The 16,751-nt window shown below is 46.7% G+C and overlaps 1 protein-coding gene across 9 annotated transcripts in view; it reads left to right on the top strand.

The window, feature by feature from the left end:
- ASTN2 (astrotactin 2) overlaps nt 1–16,751 on the top strand; it is a 915,666-nt gene that overhangs the window by 308,916 nt on the left and 589,999 nt on the right. For all 9 annotated transcript variants that reach the window (XM_084993997.1, XM_021074505.2, XM_084993987.1 and 6 more), the window contains one exon: nt 7,168–7,275. In XM_084993997.1, the coding sequence (XP_084850123.1) occupies nt 7,168–7,275 (108 nt within the window). The remainder of the gene's footprint in view (nt 1–7,167; nt 7,276–16,751) is intronic.

The following is a 16,751-nucleotide window of genomic DNA, read 5'->3' as shown; positions in this document are numbered from 1 at the left end:
ATAGAATCACATATTGGAGTTCCTGATCTGGCTCAGCAGGTTACCAACCTGACTAGTATCCATGAGGATGCAGGTTCGATCCCTGGCCTTGCTCAGTGGGTTAAAGGATCCGGCCTTGCTGTGGCTATGGTGTAGGCTGGGAGCTGCAGCTCTGATTCCACCCCTAGCCTAGGAACATCCGTGTGCCTCAGGTGTGGCCCTGAAAAAAAAAAAAAATAGAATCATAAAATATATGACCTTTTATGTCTGGCATCTTTCACTTTGCAAAATGTTTTGCTTAGATCCAAAATGTTGTTGTAACATGTGTCAGCATTCCTTTTTATGGCTGAATGATGTTTCATTGTATGACTCTAATACATTTTATTTATCCATTCATCAGCTGATGGACATTGGAGTTGTTTCCATTTTTGGCTATTGGCAATATTGCTGCTGTGAACATTCATATATAAGGATTATTTGAATATCCTTTCTTCAGTTCTTTTGGATATGCCTAGGGGCAGAATTCCTGAGTCATATGGTAATTCGATGTTTAATTTCTTGAGGAACTGTCAAACTGTTTTCCACATTGTCTGCACCATTTTGCATTCCCATCAGCGATGTGTGAGATGTCATTTCTCTACATGCTATCTGATACCTGTTATTACCTCACTGTTTTGATTCTGGCCAACCTAATGCATATGAAGTGGCATCTGTCTCATTGTGCATGTGGTTTTTTTGGAGTTTTTTGCTTTTTGTTTTGTTTTACTTTTAGGGCTGTACCTACAGCATGTGAACGTTCCCAGGCTAGGGGTCGAATTGGAGCTCCGGCTCCAGCCTACACTACAGCCACAGCAACACAAAATCCAAGCCACGTCTATGACCTACACCACAGCTCACGACAATGCCGGATCCTTAAGCCACTGAGCAAAGCCAGGGATCGAACCTGCATCCTCATGGATACTAGCTGGATTCATAACCTGCTGAGCCACAGCTGGAATTCCTCCCTGTGGCTTTGATTTAATGGCCTTTTCCGAATGGGGAATAACTAATCATCTTATAAGAACAGACGGTTTCTGAATCAAACAAAAGCTAGGTTCTAATGCGGAGGCTCTGCCATTTGTAATTTGTGTGATCTTAGATAAGCAACCTTGAGGCTCTGAAGGTTGGTTTGCCCCTCAGTAAAATCAGGACAATTCCTACCTCTCAGACCCTGTGTGAAATATGGATGGGAAATTGCTGATAAAGTGCCCAGGCTGGTGCTTATGCCACTATGGTATGTGCTTAGCTCGTCTCCTTCATGGTCCATCCCAGACCACTCAGGACCAGAAGAATCAGGAGGCTATGGAACAGAGGCAAAGGAACTGCTGTCTCGCGGTCTTTCCTCTTGCCGGTTTCTGACCGTCCTCACTTTCTCTCAGCCCCTCAACAGAAATACTTGAGCAGCCCTGTATAATTAATGGCTGCACTTTAGTTCACTAAATCACCCATTTCATATTAAAATGCTAGCAGAGGGGGCCCTTTCCCATCCGTCTGAATCATCTCCAAGTCTGACTGTAATTGGCCTGTGGCCCCTGCAGATTCTATGGACACTCAAGGGCTATATGCCTTGGGCAGCTGCCACCTTCCTACAGTGTCACAGAAGGCAGGGACTCGCCACTCCCACCCAGCAGCATTTCCGTTTCTTCTGCTAAACTCAGGCATGCACGTCTTTGGTCTTGTGCAATTTATATAAACTGTATGTATCATTTTCCTCATCCTGACCATGTGAGTTAAGAGATACGGTCCCCTTTTTAAGAATGAATTCAGAAAGGTCAAGTGCCTTGCCCAAGCCCACACAGCTAGTATGTGGAACCTAGGATTAGAACTCATATCTGACTCTAGGACCCTAATTTCTGAACAGAAGTACATTACCTCTCACGACTCCTGGATTCAACCAGTGTAGAAACCTACTAGGCTTTACGTGCCTGAGGGCAGAGGCAATGACTATTGTTTTTTAATGGAATCTGAGCTACACCATTTTTCATCCAAGTCACATTAAAAAAAATTTTTTTTTGGAGTTCCCTTGGTGGCACAGTAGGTTAAGCATCTGTGTCATCAATGCTGTGGCTCTGGCCACAGCTGTGGTGCCGGTTTGATTTCTGGCCCTGAAATTTCTGCACGCTGTGGGTGCAGCCAAAAAAAAAAAAACCTTTTTAAAAATTTTTTTAAATTAAAAAAATTTTTTTTGGTCTTTTTAGGGCTGCACCTGTGGCCTGTGGAGTTCCCAGGCTAGGGGTCAAATTGGACCTGTAGCTGCCACCCTACACCACAGCCACAGCAGTGGGGACCCAAGGCTTGTCTGACCTATACCACAGCTCATGGCAACACTGGATCCCTTAACCCACTGAGTGAGGCCAGAGAACGAACCCACGTTCTCATGATACTAGTTAGGTTCGTTAACCACTGAGCCATGACGGGAACTCCCTCTTTTTTTTTTTTTTTTTAAGTTCCAACATCTTCCTAGGGGCTGTGGCTCATTCGTCTTTTCCCTGTACCCTGATTCTGTCCCTCATAAGTGCCTCCAGAGCTGCACTCCAATGTGATGGGCACTTGAAATGTGCCTACTCTGTGTTGAGAGGTGCTGTGAGCATAAAACATACACCGGATTTTGAAAACTTGAGAAAGATGGAGATCCCGTCATGGCTCAGTGGAAACGAATCCAACTAGGAACCATGAGGTTGCGGGTTTGATCCCCAGCCTCGCTCAGTGGGTTAAGGATCTGGCATTGCCATAAACTGTGGTGTCCGTCGCAGATGCGGCTCAGATCCTGCGTTGCTGTGGCTGTGGTGTAGGCTGGCAGCTGTAGCTCCGGCTAGACCCCTAGCCTGGGAACCTCCATATGCTGTGGGTTCATCCCTAAAAAAAAAAAAAAAAAAAAGAAAAAACTTGCGAAAGATATAGAAAATAGTTCCATCATAATTTTATGCTCATTATAGGTTAAAATGATAGTATTTTGAATATTTGGATTGAATCAGTATATCCCAAACTTAATTTTGCCTCTTTATGCCTGACCTTTTTAACATGGCTCCTAGAACATTTAAAATTGCATACGTGGCTCGCATTATATTTTGGGGTTGACATAGAGGCAGTCTCTCTGAGCCTCAGTTTCCACTCTGTACCTGGCGCCTTGGTATTTACAGGAGGGAGGTGAGGGTCAGAGGTGTGGGAAGGGAGGGGGCACCTGGACAAGCCAGGGGCATGGTTTCAGGGTGCATGGACGTGACGAGCGATGGAGGCATCCTTAGGATCCAGCTGAACCTGGTCAGAGTTCCTACCCACAGTATAATTGCTGAGGTTCAGGGAGGGGCCGTGGAAAGTGGAAAATGTGCCTGGCACTGGGGACAGGGACAGACCCTCTAATCCTCAGAGGTCAGATCATCAAGCTTTTGCTACTGCTCCACCTCATTGTGCGCACGCGCACACACCACACACACACACACACACACAGATTTTCCCAGGGTACTTTAGCCATGAGGCAGGCTTTGCAGGTGGACTTGACTTCAGTCTCACCTCTTTGCACACCCACATACATACACACACACATTTTTCCAGATTACTTTAGCCATGAAGCAGGCTTTGCAGGTGGATTTGATTTCAGTCAGTCCCACCTCTTTGCATACCCACACACACACATTTTCCCAGGTTACTTTAGCCATGAGGTAGGCTTTGCAGGTGGCCTTGACCTCAGTCCCATCTCCCTCCTCCTTCACCACCTTACATCACCTCTCTTCAGGCACAGCTTATTCATCTGTAAAACAAGGTTTGTAATACCTTCCTTACAAGGATGGCTGTGGATAGTAAATGAGGTCTTTACTCATATTTTACTGTACACCCGGCATAGAGACTAAGGCAATAGGCTGCAGCCACTGTCTGGATTTGAATTGTGGGTCTGCTGCTTATGAGCTGTGTGACCCTGGGCAGATTGCTGGGTTTCCTTGTGCCTTCATTTCCTCGTCTGCTAAAGTAGGAGTGGGTATTAACCTACTTCCTAAAGTTATTGTAAGGATTAAACAAGGCCATACAAGTAAAGGCTTTAGAACCATGCCTGGAAGTAGGACAGTGCTATCAAAGGGTTAGCTTTTCTTATTGTGTTAGACTTGCCTGGTGCCATTTCTGTCGTTCCCCCACCCCCACCCCTCAACTAGACTGTCCTGGTAGGGAAAGACTCCTGTCGGAGTCCTGTCTGCCATTTCCCCGTAATATGTCATTTGTTTGGGGGGAAAAGGGAGATGAGAGGGAGGAGGAGAGGAAAGAGGGAGGGAGGATTTAGTTGGAATGTGTAAAATGCTACAGTGGCATTAAAGTGGGAAGGGTCTGTGGTGACTCCTGACAGACAGAGTGCTCCCTTTTCCTCTCCTGCCTGAACACAGCAGGAAGTGTGACAGATGCTTCCTGTACCTAAGGCAGCTCTTTTATCACAGGCCTTCATTTTCCCCTTGGTAAAAATTATGTGTAGATGAACCAAAGTCCCCTTTCCTCCCTCCATCCCTTATTCCTTCCCTTTCTCCCTCCTTCTCTCCCTCCCTCCCTCCTTCCCTCTCTTCTTTCCTTTTCCTGCAACACTAAAATATTTTAATGCCAATTTAAAAAGCTTTACTGGCCTCTGAGACTCTTGCAGAGTAAGAGTTGGTAGCAATTCTTCCACTGCTTCCAGAATCCCCGTGGAGCATCTGCCAACCCCATTGCAAAGGAGAGCAGATAAATGGGGAGTCACATCTGGTAGAATCTGGAATCTCCTATTGTCTCCAGGTCCAACTCTTAGTTGCTGGGGATTGGGGGAGATTTGCACTAAGGGGCAGGGAGAGATTGTGACTGAAATCTTATTTGGGGATGGTGATCAGACATTGTTGTCCCTCTCCCATCTATTACAATGTACTCCAGGAAGGAGGAGGACAAGTATTAATTTTTCTCTTGTACAGAGCAATAAGCCAAGAGAGAGTGTCACAGGGGTTCAGAATTTGAACTTGGCCATCCATCACACCCAGGTACCAAGTCTGACTTCACTCACTGTTCACAAGTCACTTTACTTTTCTGAACCTTGGTCCCCTCATCTGTAAAGTGAGCATCATGGTACTTCCTTCCTATGAAGACCGTGAGTTTGGAAGGAGATGATCAGTGCAAAGTTCAGAACACAGCAATTGACACCTGTATGATTAATGGACGGGCTGTTTTCCCCAGGGTTTCCTCTTGAGTAATTTCCAAGGCAAGCACTTTGCATACTAGAGAGCCCACATGTAGAGCTGGACCATGTAACCCTGAGTTGAAACTCTCCTATTCATCAGTTGTGTGACTTTGAAGTTGTGTGACACATAAATAAGTAACTTTGCTTATGTGTGCCTTCATGTTTTCATAATATTTATCTCATTTGCTAATTACACTTTCCTTACCAGTATATCATGGTGTGGATTGTATGCAATAATGTATGGTCATTTTCCAGGCACACAGTAGATTGTTGATCAAAAAGTGGGATTTCTTCATACCTAACATCATTTCAAATGTACCACCAGAAAAAATAACAGTGTAGATCCTTTCATGGATTGAATAACATATCCTTCTAATGAATATTTTTCTTTTCCTCAGAAATTTTTAGGATAGGTAATAGGTTTGCATGGTGCTTGATACAAGAAAAACAGAACATTTAAAGAGAAAATTATTTTCCTCCATCTCCGTCCTTCAGCCACTTACTTCTCCATCAGAACAACTATATTTACCAGATCCTTGTGTCTCCTCCCAGAGATAGTCTCTTGATGAAGGTGTCTGAAGCTCCATTGACTAAATAGTTTTTCAAACCAGAATTGCTCTTCTTCCCTGCCCCTGGCCCCCCACCCCAACCGGCTCTGAGGCTCTCCCTTAGCCATTTCTTCACAGATCCTTTAAACCCTCCTTCCATGTCCTGGACTAAAATAATAATAATAATACACAGAAAATTAAAAAATTCCTCATATTTCTCCCTGTGGAATCAACTGCTATTAGTATTTTGGCATATGTCTTTCTAGCCCTTTTCCCTTATTGTTTTTGTAATCAGCTCTTCATAGCGTGTGTGTGCATTGCTGTTCCCCCCTCAACGTTCCTCTGTATTTCTCTCTGAAGCACCCCTTGCACTCCTCCCTTCCTCCCCATCCTCACCACCCCTGGCCTCACCCAGACCCCTGCCTCCTCTCACCTGGTGACCATGGAGCCACCTAGCTGCACACCCTCCCTGGTACCCATTCTGTAGCCTGCATCCATTCTGTGTCCTTCCTGGCATGTTCCGCTGATGAAATGATCCTCTTGATTCCAAACCTCCCACGTCATCCAAAATGAAGCCCCTTGTCCTTAGCGTGGCAGTCAGGGACGCCCACTGTGTGACTGCGGTGAAACCTTCCTCATCAGCACTCTGCTTCAGCAGCCTCCTCCCGCCCACACTCCCCAGACCCAGGGATGCTCCTCCCAACTTCATCTTCCATCCCTGAAGCCCCATCCATCCTTCAGCCCTTACCTAACTCTCCCTTCCTAAAGCCTCCCCAGGTTCTCTGTGTTGGGATGGATTGCCCTCCCCCTGTTCCCAGGGGCTCATTGCATGGGGAACGTGGCCATGAATTAGGTTAGATGCACCTTAGGATCCCATTTGTCCTCCTGACTAGCTTATGATCCCCTGGCTGGCAAGGACCCAGTGGTATCTATCTTTGCTGCTCCCGTGTCTGGCTCTGGGCCTGGCCTATAGCAGGCACTTGACTGAAATATATGTGAAATTAAGTTGTCTGGAGTGTTTTCTTAGAGGCAGGCTCATCATACGAAGCAACAATCGACCTATCAATTATCTAGTACCCGCCCCAGACCAGGTGTTTTATTATGTGTCATACCTCCTTTCCTCTTCCAAAGCAACCCCACAAGGTTATTAGCTCTTGTTCCTGTTTTAGATAGAGTCCAGGGTTCAGAGAGGTGGGGTATCTTCTCAAGGTCACACAGCCCCAGAGCTGCCAGTCTGTGGTTAGAGCCCAGATCTGCATCACTGCAGAGCCTGAACTCCTGTAAATCACACCTACTCCTGGGCCACTCGGGCTTTACAGAAAGGAGTCTGGGGACAGGGTTGCTGATCTTTGGGATGGCTGAGTGATTTCGTGTGCTCCCGGGGACCTGCAATGACTGAGGGATTATGCTTCCTCGCAGGGGGGATCAGCTTTGGGAGAACCAAGGGGACCTCGGGATCAGAGGCAGACGACGAAACGCAGCTGACATTCTACACGGAGCAGTACCGCAGCCGGCGCCGCAGCAAAGGTAACGGAGTCCTTGGGAAGGTTCCAGAACCAGGGTGTGTAGGAGGAAAACCAGGGAAGCCAACTCTGTGCTTCATGACAAACCCTGAATCTTCTTCAACCTGATCCTGATCCAGTTAACACTGAGCTTGGCATCCCATTCTTATTTACGCTCTGTCTCACCCCCATTCCTCAAAGGATTGCAAGATGGTTCTTCAAGTTTATGCAGTTTTTAAAAAAAATCCATCACAGTAGAGAATCAGATTGAAAGGAAAAGAGGAGTAAGGAAAATTATTCAGACTCGGCTTAGATGTATGCACAGTAATCCATGCCGTGCTGTGTGGTGTGGTTCTTAGAAGGAGCTGACAGCTTAACTCTGAGATTCTTAGCAACCAAAGTGCAAAAGGAAACCCACTCAGCAGTAAAATGCACAGGGCTTACAGGAGAAAATCAGCATTTGCTCAGGAAATTCTACTGACCTGACACAGAGACCGGATAGAGTTCTCCAGATGGTTCCTATAAACAGGACTGCTTGGGATTTTCTAGACAATGGACGCAAGGGACAAAATCAGTATCAATGCATCATATTTCTTCCTCAGTGTGATGAAGCAGGACCACCTTCAAGGGCTTGACCTCACTGGCAATGTCCACAGTCATCCACAGTCATCGCAGGAAAACACACTCTGAAGGGAAAATTGATCATATGTCAGGCAATCACCTGAGCATCGAATTCCTCACCACTGAGTGTTTTCTAAGGATGGCAAAGTAGCAAGTTCATGATGACAGCCTTGGGAGAGAATTTGGGGTGCAAACATATATTCCTTGCCAGGGATTATGGGCAGATCCAGGGGCTTAGACCAGGCCCTGGAGAGAAGGGATGTCCTCCTGCAAACATGATGGCCACTAATCCAGGCACGTGGCAGCCTATGCTTTGCCCCCTCTCAATCCCCAACCTCTGCACAGAAGTGGGCTGAAGAAGGGCCTGTGGTGGAGAAGAAGAGGAGAATCTTCCTTACAAATCAGCTCCGTCATGGGTGATGGGCCTTTGAAAGGCATAGGTCATGTAGCTTCTCTGGGTGCCTTTTGCTGTTGGGCAAATTATCCATCTATCGTATACCTCAGTTTTGTCATCTGTGAGCTGGGCCTTGCAACTGCCTCCTAGACTTGGAGGTGAATTATGGTTTTGTTATATTCGAAATGCATCACAGTGCCTGGGATATACTAAGGGCAAAGAAAGTAGGCATCACTAATGTCAGTGCAGTTCTTGCCATTGTTTTCCATATCTCCCAATCCCGGGTGCCTTTCACTGAAAAGACCCCCTACGGGGCAATGTGTCCCTTGACACAGCACCTGGGAAGGTCTCAAAGCTTCTGCAGACATTAGAACATGTGAGCCCGCCCCTCACTCTTCCTATGCCTCGGAGGTCTGGTAGATGCTGCATCAGAAATTTAGATTCTGGTAGATGATGCATCAGAGATTTAGAAGTTGGGGATGGACAATTCTTGACCTGTCTTCTCCCTCTGCCAGTACAGCAGCCAGAATTAGGGCTGGGGAAGTCTGGGGTCTTCTCTGCAGGACTGGGATCTTTATAGCTACTTGGAAAAAACATCCATTAGTAAGTTTTCCCCGTGGTAAATTGGAGTTAAATGTAAAAAAAAAGCAAAAGTAAGCTGCAGGACTTGAAATGAACACTTTGGCCCAATGCCTCCATACCCTTCTAAAGGTTGGCTCTGTTTCTAAGATAGAGAAGATGCCGGGGCTATAATATACACCACCCCACCCAACACACACGCCTCCTTCCCTGGCCCCCATGCCTGCTGAGTGCCAGAGCTGCTCTGCCCTCTCCACTTACTGTCCACAAATGTCAAGGCCCCCCTCCCTCCTGCTCCAGTCCCACCACATCTTCCTCCTCTGCCTCTGTATGCTGCATTTGTTTGCTTGCTTATTTGTTTTCATTCCTATTTCTTTGTTTTCTCTCCTTTCTCTTTTCTTTCCACCCTCATCTATCACTGCTTGCTTCTTATTCCTCAGTCTTCCTTCTGTCTTCTTCTCTGTGCCTCTCTCTCCTTCTCTCTTCTCTCATTGTCTCTTCTAGTTCCCTTCCCGCTCACCACTCTGCTCTTTTCTCCAGCTATTTCCCACTGAGTCCATCTCCCTCCCTCCATCCCTCCCTCCTTCCCCCTCTCCTTTCCCTACACACATCAAATATTTGTTAGGCACCAACAATGTGTCTAACTGTCTTCTAGGCAATGGGAGCAGAAACCAAGCAGCAACTCTGAAAACTCCCTACCGCCTCGGAGCTCGTATTCTATCAAAATACTATCCTGTTAGGTGATGAGAAATGCTAAGGAGGAAGAACCCAACTAGGATGGGAATGGAGGGAGTAAGGAAGGAACCGCAGCTTAGATTGCTTGAGTGTGTTACCCCATCCTTTTTCAGGATCACAGAGAAAGCATTCTTGCAGTTGATGTTATCAAGATCATTGCTGCTGCTGCTGCTGCTGCTTCTGCTGCCCTGTTTGTTTGTTGAGCAAGAGCATGAACTTGGTTCAGGCAAAGTTCCTGCTCCAGCCAGATAAACTTAGAGCCCAGTGCCTGGTGCTGCAGATACCACAGTCACCAGGGAATGGCTGTGACCCTTCTTTGCCAAGAGTCGGGGGACCTTTAGCGAGGTTGCCCTGATAGGAAAAATGTGCAGTGCAAAGGTGAGCTGGGGATACTGTAGGAGTCCTGGGGGATGAGAGGACAATGGAGCAGAGTATTAAGAGCATGGATTCTTGTGGCTGGCGGGTTGCCTGGGTTGAAATCCCAGCCCCACCACTCATTGGCAGTGCCATCTTGAACATGAACTGTAACCTCTCTGTGCATTAGTTGCCTAATCTAAAAAAAAATGAGGAAAGTAAAATTATAGCCCTGGGAGGATGTTCTAAGGTTTGCAATTAGTTGGTAAACCACGCGGGTGGGTTTAAGGAGAGGGAGAAGAGGTCATGGTGGAGCCAGGCTGCTGAGGAAAGAGCACTGACTGAGGTGGGGAAGGAAAGAGCTAATATACCAGAAGGGCTGGCCCCTATGCTGCTTGCTAACAGATCTCCTAGCATTTGAAAGATAGGATCTTTTTTTTTTTTTTTTTTTTTTTTTTCTTTTTAGGATTGCACTCACGGCATATGGAGGTTCCCAGGCTAGGGGTCCAGTTGGAGCTACACCACTGCCACAGCAACATCAGGTCTAAGCCGCATCGGTGACCTACACCACAGCTCACGGCAATGCTGGATCCTTAACCTACTGAGCAAGACCAGGGGTCGAACTTGCAACCTCATGGTTCCTAGTCAGATTCATTTCCGCTGCACCATGATGGGAACTCCTGTAATCCATCTTAATTCATCAGACCCCTTCAGGTACATCTGAAAACAGGATCTGGGTTACATTCCCCAAATCTAGGGGCATGTGGGCTTAGATCCAGGCATTCAACTATTGCTGTCTTCGAAGTGCTCAGAGGAATCCCTGACCCTTGGGTCACTAGAAGGTGAAAGGAGCAGTGGTTTCTAGTCCTAGATGTGCCACCAGTTTTTTGAGTGACTATCTGAATCCCTGCCCATCCAGAGTCTCGCTTTCTTAATCTTTTTTCAAGTAGAGATGCTCAAGAGAAAGTCAACAAATGCTGGTGAAGGTCTTCTTGTGGCTGCTGCATGGGGCTGAGTGGTGCTGGGAAAGATGTTAGAAGACTTGGGAAGACAAAATATAACCAGATGTTATCCCAGCTCTGAGAGAAAGGAGAGAGATGGGGGAAACACTAGGAAAATCTGGGAGGTCTTCTTGGAAGAGTCAAAGCTGGACAGTGACCGGGCCCAGACTTGTCTCTGTCACTGTTTTAATCCACAAAGCAAGAGCAGTAATCCCTTTAAGATGGGGTAGGAATACCATCCTCTCAGGGTTATGGTGGGGTTGGATGGAAACACCAGCATCTCCTTTTATAATGACAACTCTTGGCAACAACTTCTCTCTTTCTTCATGGCCACCATCCCAGTGCCTGTCCCCTGAATCCTTTGCTTAAAACCTATTACAGTCACCTTCTCAATGGTCTCACTTGCTATTTCCAAATCATTCTCAATCCTGCAGGTAAATGGGGACCATGTTGCTTCTTCTCTGCCTAGAAGCTTTAATCCTTTCTTTTCTTTTCTTTTCTTTTTTTTTTTCTTTTCTTTTCTCTTTTCTTTTCTCTTTTCTTTTCTTCCTGTCTTCCTGCCTTCCTTTTGTGGCTGCACCCAGGGCTTATGGAAGTTCCCAGGCCAGGGATCAAATCTGAGCCCCAGTCATGGCAATGCCAGATCCTGTTAACCCACTGCACAGGGCTGGGGATTAAACCTGTGCCACCACAGAGACAATGCTGGGGCCTTTTTGGATTTGGGACAGACTATGAACTTCTTGCCAAACCTCCAAGCCCCTGAGTGGTCTGACCCTACACACCTCTCCACAGCTCTGTCTGCTTCTGCTTCTCAGGCCTCTTCTCTAGAACCTTTACAAATTTTCTCTCCTGGAAGCCTCTCCCTGGCCTCCGACTCACTCCCACTCACTCTGACCTAAATGGTGTGTCTCAGCTAAGCCGTCCCACCCCTAATTTCCCTATTTCATTCTACACCAGCTCCTGTGCTGTTCCCTCTGCGGATTTCATCACCCCTGTAGTTTTGCATTACCAGTATGTTCTCTGGGCATACTGAACTCTCCACTGAACCAGAAGCATCATTAGGACAGGCACGTTGATTGTCACTTGAGCCCAGCTTTCTGTCCCTGCACCAAACCAGGGATGAGTCTGTATTTTTGGTTCAGCTGTGGATGCCCATAGATGAACAAATGAATGGTGCATGAATGAATGAATGAATGAATGAATGGATGATGTTCCTAGCCCAGGGTCAGGATCATCATGAATGTTCAGGGTGGTTGCTGGATTTCTGCCTAGCCCCTCTGTTTTCTCTCACTCCATTTCCAGTTATTGGTGGTGGTGGTGTTGTCTCCTCTTTTTTTCCTGCTCCTGGTGGGCAGAACTAAGGCTTCTGCCCTGCCCCTTCTTCCACCTCAAGGCCAACAGGAAAGAGCATGCCTGGTGGTTGGAGGAAGGGCCGAGTACTACTGTCAGAAGCCCACTCTGCCTTGCTTCTCGGAGCACGGTCGGGTGAGTGTAGGGTGATAGGAGGTAAAGGTCCAGGAGGTTCCTGGGCGGAGGAGGATAGAGCCTGGCTGATGGTGCAGAAAGGACGTGGAGAGGAAGGAGAGAAGAAACACCTCGCAGGATTTTCCTACCAACATCCCTCTCATGAGATAAATAAAAGTGGTGTTAGATTCAGCCAGACCTGGCTCAGAATCCTGACTTTACTTCATCTGCTTTGTGTGGCCACAGATGGGCTTTTAACCTCTGGGACCTTCCTGTTATATAAAATAAGGCTGTTCATGCCTATCTCGCAGAGCAAGCATGTCTAGGGAAAGAAGGCTATAGGACTTACCCAAAGGTGCTCAAGAAATTTTGTTCTTTCCTCCTGAAATCCCCCTTCGCTTGAAAACAGTCTCCACCCTAATCTAAATCAGCTAAAATCTCAATTTTGGCCATAGGTTCTACTGGAAAAGATATTTATGATATAGACTAAGGATGAATCCTGGCTTCCTTGAGCCTCAGGTTCTTTGTCAGGAAAATGGGACTGTTCATCAGAGGGGTCTGCTCTGGCCCCGAAAACCCCACCCCAAAGCAAAGAACTGGAGGAATCAAGACGGCGAGTGAGTGGAGAGGAGGAAAGACAGAGGGACTGAGAAACAGAGATTGAGAGACCTAGAGATGAGTGTCTGGTGGGACTTCCCTAATCAGCAGTCAGCAACCCTTTTCTGTCCATGCTTAATTAGTAAACATTTTCAGCTCTGCAGACCACACTGTCACCATCAGAATTGCTCAGTCCTGCCATTGTACCTGGAAAGCTGCCGCAACCAACACACAGAAGGATGAACATAAATATGTCCTCATAAAACTTTATTTCCAAAACCAGATGCTGGTCCAGATTTCACCAGTGGCTCACACTTCTCTGCCCTCTGCCCTAAGCCATACACATCATACAGGTCACTTGTGAGACCAGTCCAGAAAGCATGAATGACATCTCACAATGCTTTGTGAAATGCATCTGATCTCATGTCATATGTGGTCCTGCTGCTTAAAGGCGTCTCTTTGGCAAGCAGTGAGGTCAATGTTTAGTCAAGTAAATGACCATCCCACCATTACTTGTGTGGGGTTTGCTAATTCTGATGGTGGTTGACAGAATTAACCTAAGGGAGTAGAGCTGGCTGTGATAGGTTCCCTCTGGGCAGAATTTCACCTCTATTAACCACAGATGACACTCCATACAGCAGAGGACACTGGACTCAGAGTCAAGAGAGGCACAGTCAGTACCCCTTCCCCCACTAACTCACTCAGTGCCCCTTGGCCAGAATGTGCCCTCATGGGTCTACTGTTTTCCTCTTTGTGAAACAAGGATATTCACACCTCTTGCCATCACGTCTGAAGCTCATTCTAATCTAACCTGCATTTAGAGAATGGACCACCTTACTAAGCATAATGCTAGGCCCCTGGCCTCAAGGCACTGATAACCTCCTTGGGTGAGAAACACAGCTCATGTAGAGAAGTGATGCTGATCAGAATAAGGTCATGTTGAATTGAAGGTGAAGGACAGAAGTGTTGATGGTGTGCATAACCTCCCAGCCCAGATCTGTGTGGTTGGCTGTGTGGCCTTGGGTGAATCTTGCTGTTCAAGCTCTGGACCTCTGCTGGTTGCTCAGCCTGTTCTAGAAACGCAGGTTATCTGATTCCCAGTCCCATGCATTTTCCTCCAAGCTTTGCTGATTAGTTTCTGAGCAAAGAGAACCAGGGCATGGATGTCCCCTGGTTTAGCGTATTTCTTTTAGTTGCTTGTTTTAATTTGACATTTTTTAAGCTGAGATTGTCTATAATGATAGGGACTCTCGAATGATAAGCAAAAGTTAGTACGGATGTGTGAACTTTTTTTAATTCTCCCCTACCAAAGCACATGCACACGTGTGTGCGCACACACACACACACACATTTAATCATGTTTTAGAAGAAGTGGATAAGTAAGGGAAAGTTTAAGCCATCTCTGCAGGAAAGGAGGCCCTTGGGAATGGAAGGCAGGAGAGCTGAGAATGCCCAGATGGAGCAGAGACTCTAGGAGAAGAGAATGGGGTGGCATGAAGGCTGAACATCAACAGAACAGTACCTATCAAGTATGAGGGCAAAGGGTACATGGTACCCAAGGGGTGGGAATTGGAAAGATGCCAGAAACTGGGTACAACCCAACTCTGTGGTTGGGGGAATGATGGCAAATCGCCTGGAGAAAAATGCAGGACCCATGCCTTGACTACTGGGGCACCACCCCATTCTTTAACCAATACCTCTCATCAAACCAGAGGGTTTTTTTTTTTAATTTTGTTTCCTTTTTTTTTTAGCCTCAGAGATAAATCCATCCAGTTGTCCATTTTATACAGAACCAAACCAAGGCTGAGAGAAGGGAAGCATTTTTCCCAAGGTTAAAATATCACCTCTTCACATGACAGTCAAATGTTAACAGTAAGTGATTCTGGACAAAGGATACATGGATGTTTTCTGTATTCTCCTTATCCTTGCAGTTTTTCTCTCAATTTGAGAGTATTTCCAGCTAAAATATTAAGTAAATAATAGTCCTTCTAGGTTGATTATAGGCTTCAGAATCAGCACCAGGGGTCCATATCCTTGCTCTGCTGTTTCCTGGCTGTGTGGCTTTGGCCAAGGTACTTTTTTCTCTGGGCCTCGGTTTCCCCTGGGTAAAGGAGGATAATAAGCTGAGAATTAGTCCTGCTACTCTTCCTGAGGCTTGTTGTGGGCATTAAAGGAGATAATCTATGCAAAGGGCATGCTTAGCGGAGTGTGCCGCCATGTGGTCAATGTCCACTAAACGGTAACCAGTTAAGCACAGCAAATCAGTGTCTGAGCCAGGCACGGCTCCATGGCCTTTTTCCAGTGTGCTGGTCTGCAAATTGATCTTGCTTTTAGGAAAAAAAATAATAGCATTCTAGGTAAGAACATAAACTTGGTGGGCCTGGCTTCTTGGAGACATTGCGACATGTTTTTTTTTTTTTTTCCTTTGCCACCCTTGCCCCTTGCCTAAGGACAGCCTTTTCCATGGGAACATCTGGCCCTCTGCCAGCCTGTGGGGCCCACCCCTAGGACCTGCTACTCAGACAGAGTAAACACTGAAGACAGATCGATTGGGGTTTGGAATTTAATCATCCTAAGCCTTTGTAGCTAGAATGGCCTGGAAAGAGTGACCCAAAGCCCAGGCTGCAGAGGGGCCGTGGGGCAGATGGGAGTTAGGAGCGGGTGAGGAGGATAGGAAATAGAGGCAAGTTTCCAATTCCTTACTTCTTTCAACTTCCTCTGCCTAAAGGGTCTGCTGTCCTTACCCAACAAGGAATCTGGCTGAGGGCAGCATGGCTTGTGCTGAAGACAAAGGGTTAGCACTGGAGATGGAAGCATCTAAGCTTTCTGGGGTTGGGGGGTAGGTATCAGTTATCCTCTGGTGTGGACATGGGGAGAGCAGGGGCAGGTTAGGGTAGGGTGGAAAGCCAGGGAGAAGGAGTGCTACATGAGTGAACTTGCCAGGGAATTGGGGGAGACAGGGCCAGAGGGCAGAGGGACCAAGCAAGACAGGATTGTGCAATTACTGGAAGGCTTAAGACTGGGGTTCTAATCACGGGTGTATGCTTGTTTGTCTGTGAGAACCCAACAAGGCTCTGAACCTCAATTTCCTGTCTGTCAATCTATGAAGTAGAACTTGACCCTCTTTAAGTTCTCAGCACATCATTCTGAGAGGTCACGATGGAAACAGACCCAAGGAGAGAGAAAGGAAAAGAGAATGCAAAACTACACTTGATTTATTGAACTCACACTGCACTGGTATATGCTCTTTATATGCACTGTCATATGGAATTCCAAGAAAAAAAAAGAATTCCAAATAATACCATAGGAAGGGATCACTTTCACCTCCATTGTATAGCTAAGGAAATTGAAACCTAGGGAAGTCACTTACCTGAGACTACCATGAGGTGAGGGGAGCTGAGATGTGGACTTAAGCTCTTCGGTTTCAGAAATCTAGTCAGACTATTATATGATTGATCTAATGCCTGTGAGGTACTTACCAAAGTACCTGGCGCAAGATTTATACTAAAGAGACAGAAGGTAGTTTGCCCATGTCTACGGCGGTACAGAAAGCCTGATCTGATTCTTAAGAATTTCTCAGTGTAAACTCTGCAACACTCCAGGGAACATCAGTCTGGGAGGAGCTGGGGCCAGGAATGGGGATGGTCAGAACTAGCTCAGATACTGAGAAGTTAGTTCAGTGGAGAGGGGAAAAGGCAGTGGCCATGGGACCAACCCTCCCAGGGCCCCACCATCAATGGGATCTTGGTGTTTGCT

The sequence above is a fragment of the Sus scrofa genome, chromosome 1, assembly GCF_054392235.1.
Source record: "Sus scrofa isolate SSC_HxYL_T2T_F1_AM1 chromosome 1, Sscrofa_HxYL_maternal_Yorkshire_Landrace_v2.0, whole genome shotgun sequence".
In the NCBI taxonomy this organism is placed as follows: domain Eukaryota; kingdom Metazoa; phylum Chordata; class Mammalia; order Artiodactyla; family Suidae; genus Sus; species Sus scrofa.
Note: the sequence above shows the minus strand (reverse complement) of the source record. Positions and strands in the feature narration are given on the sequence as shown.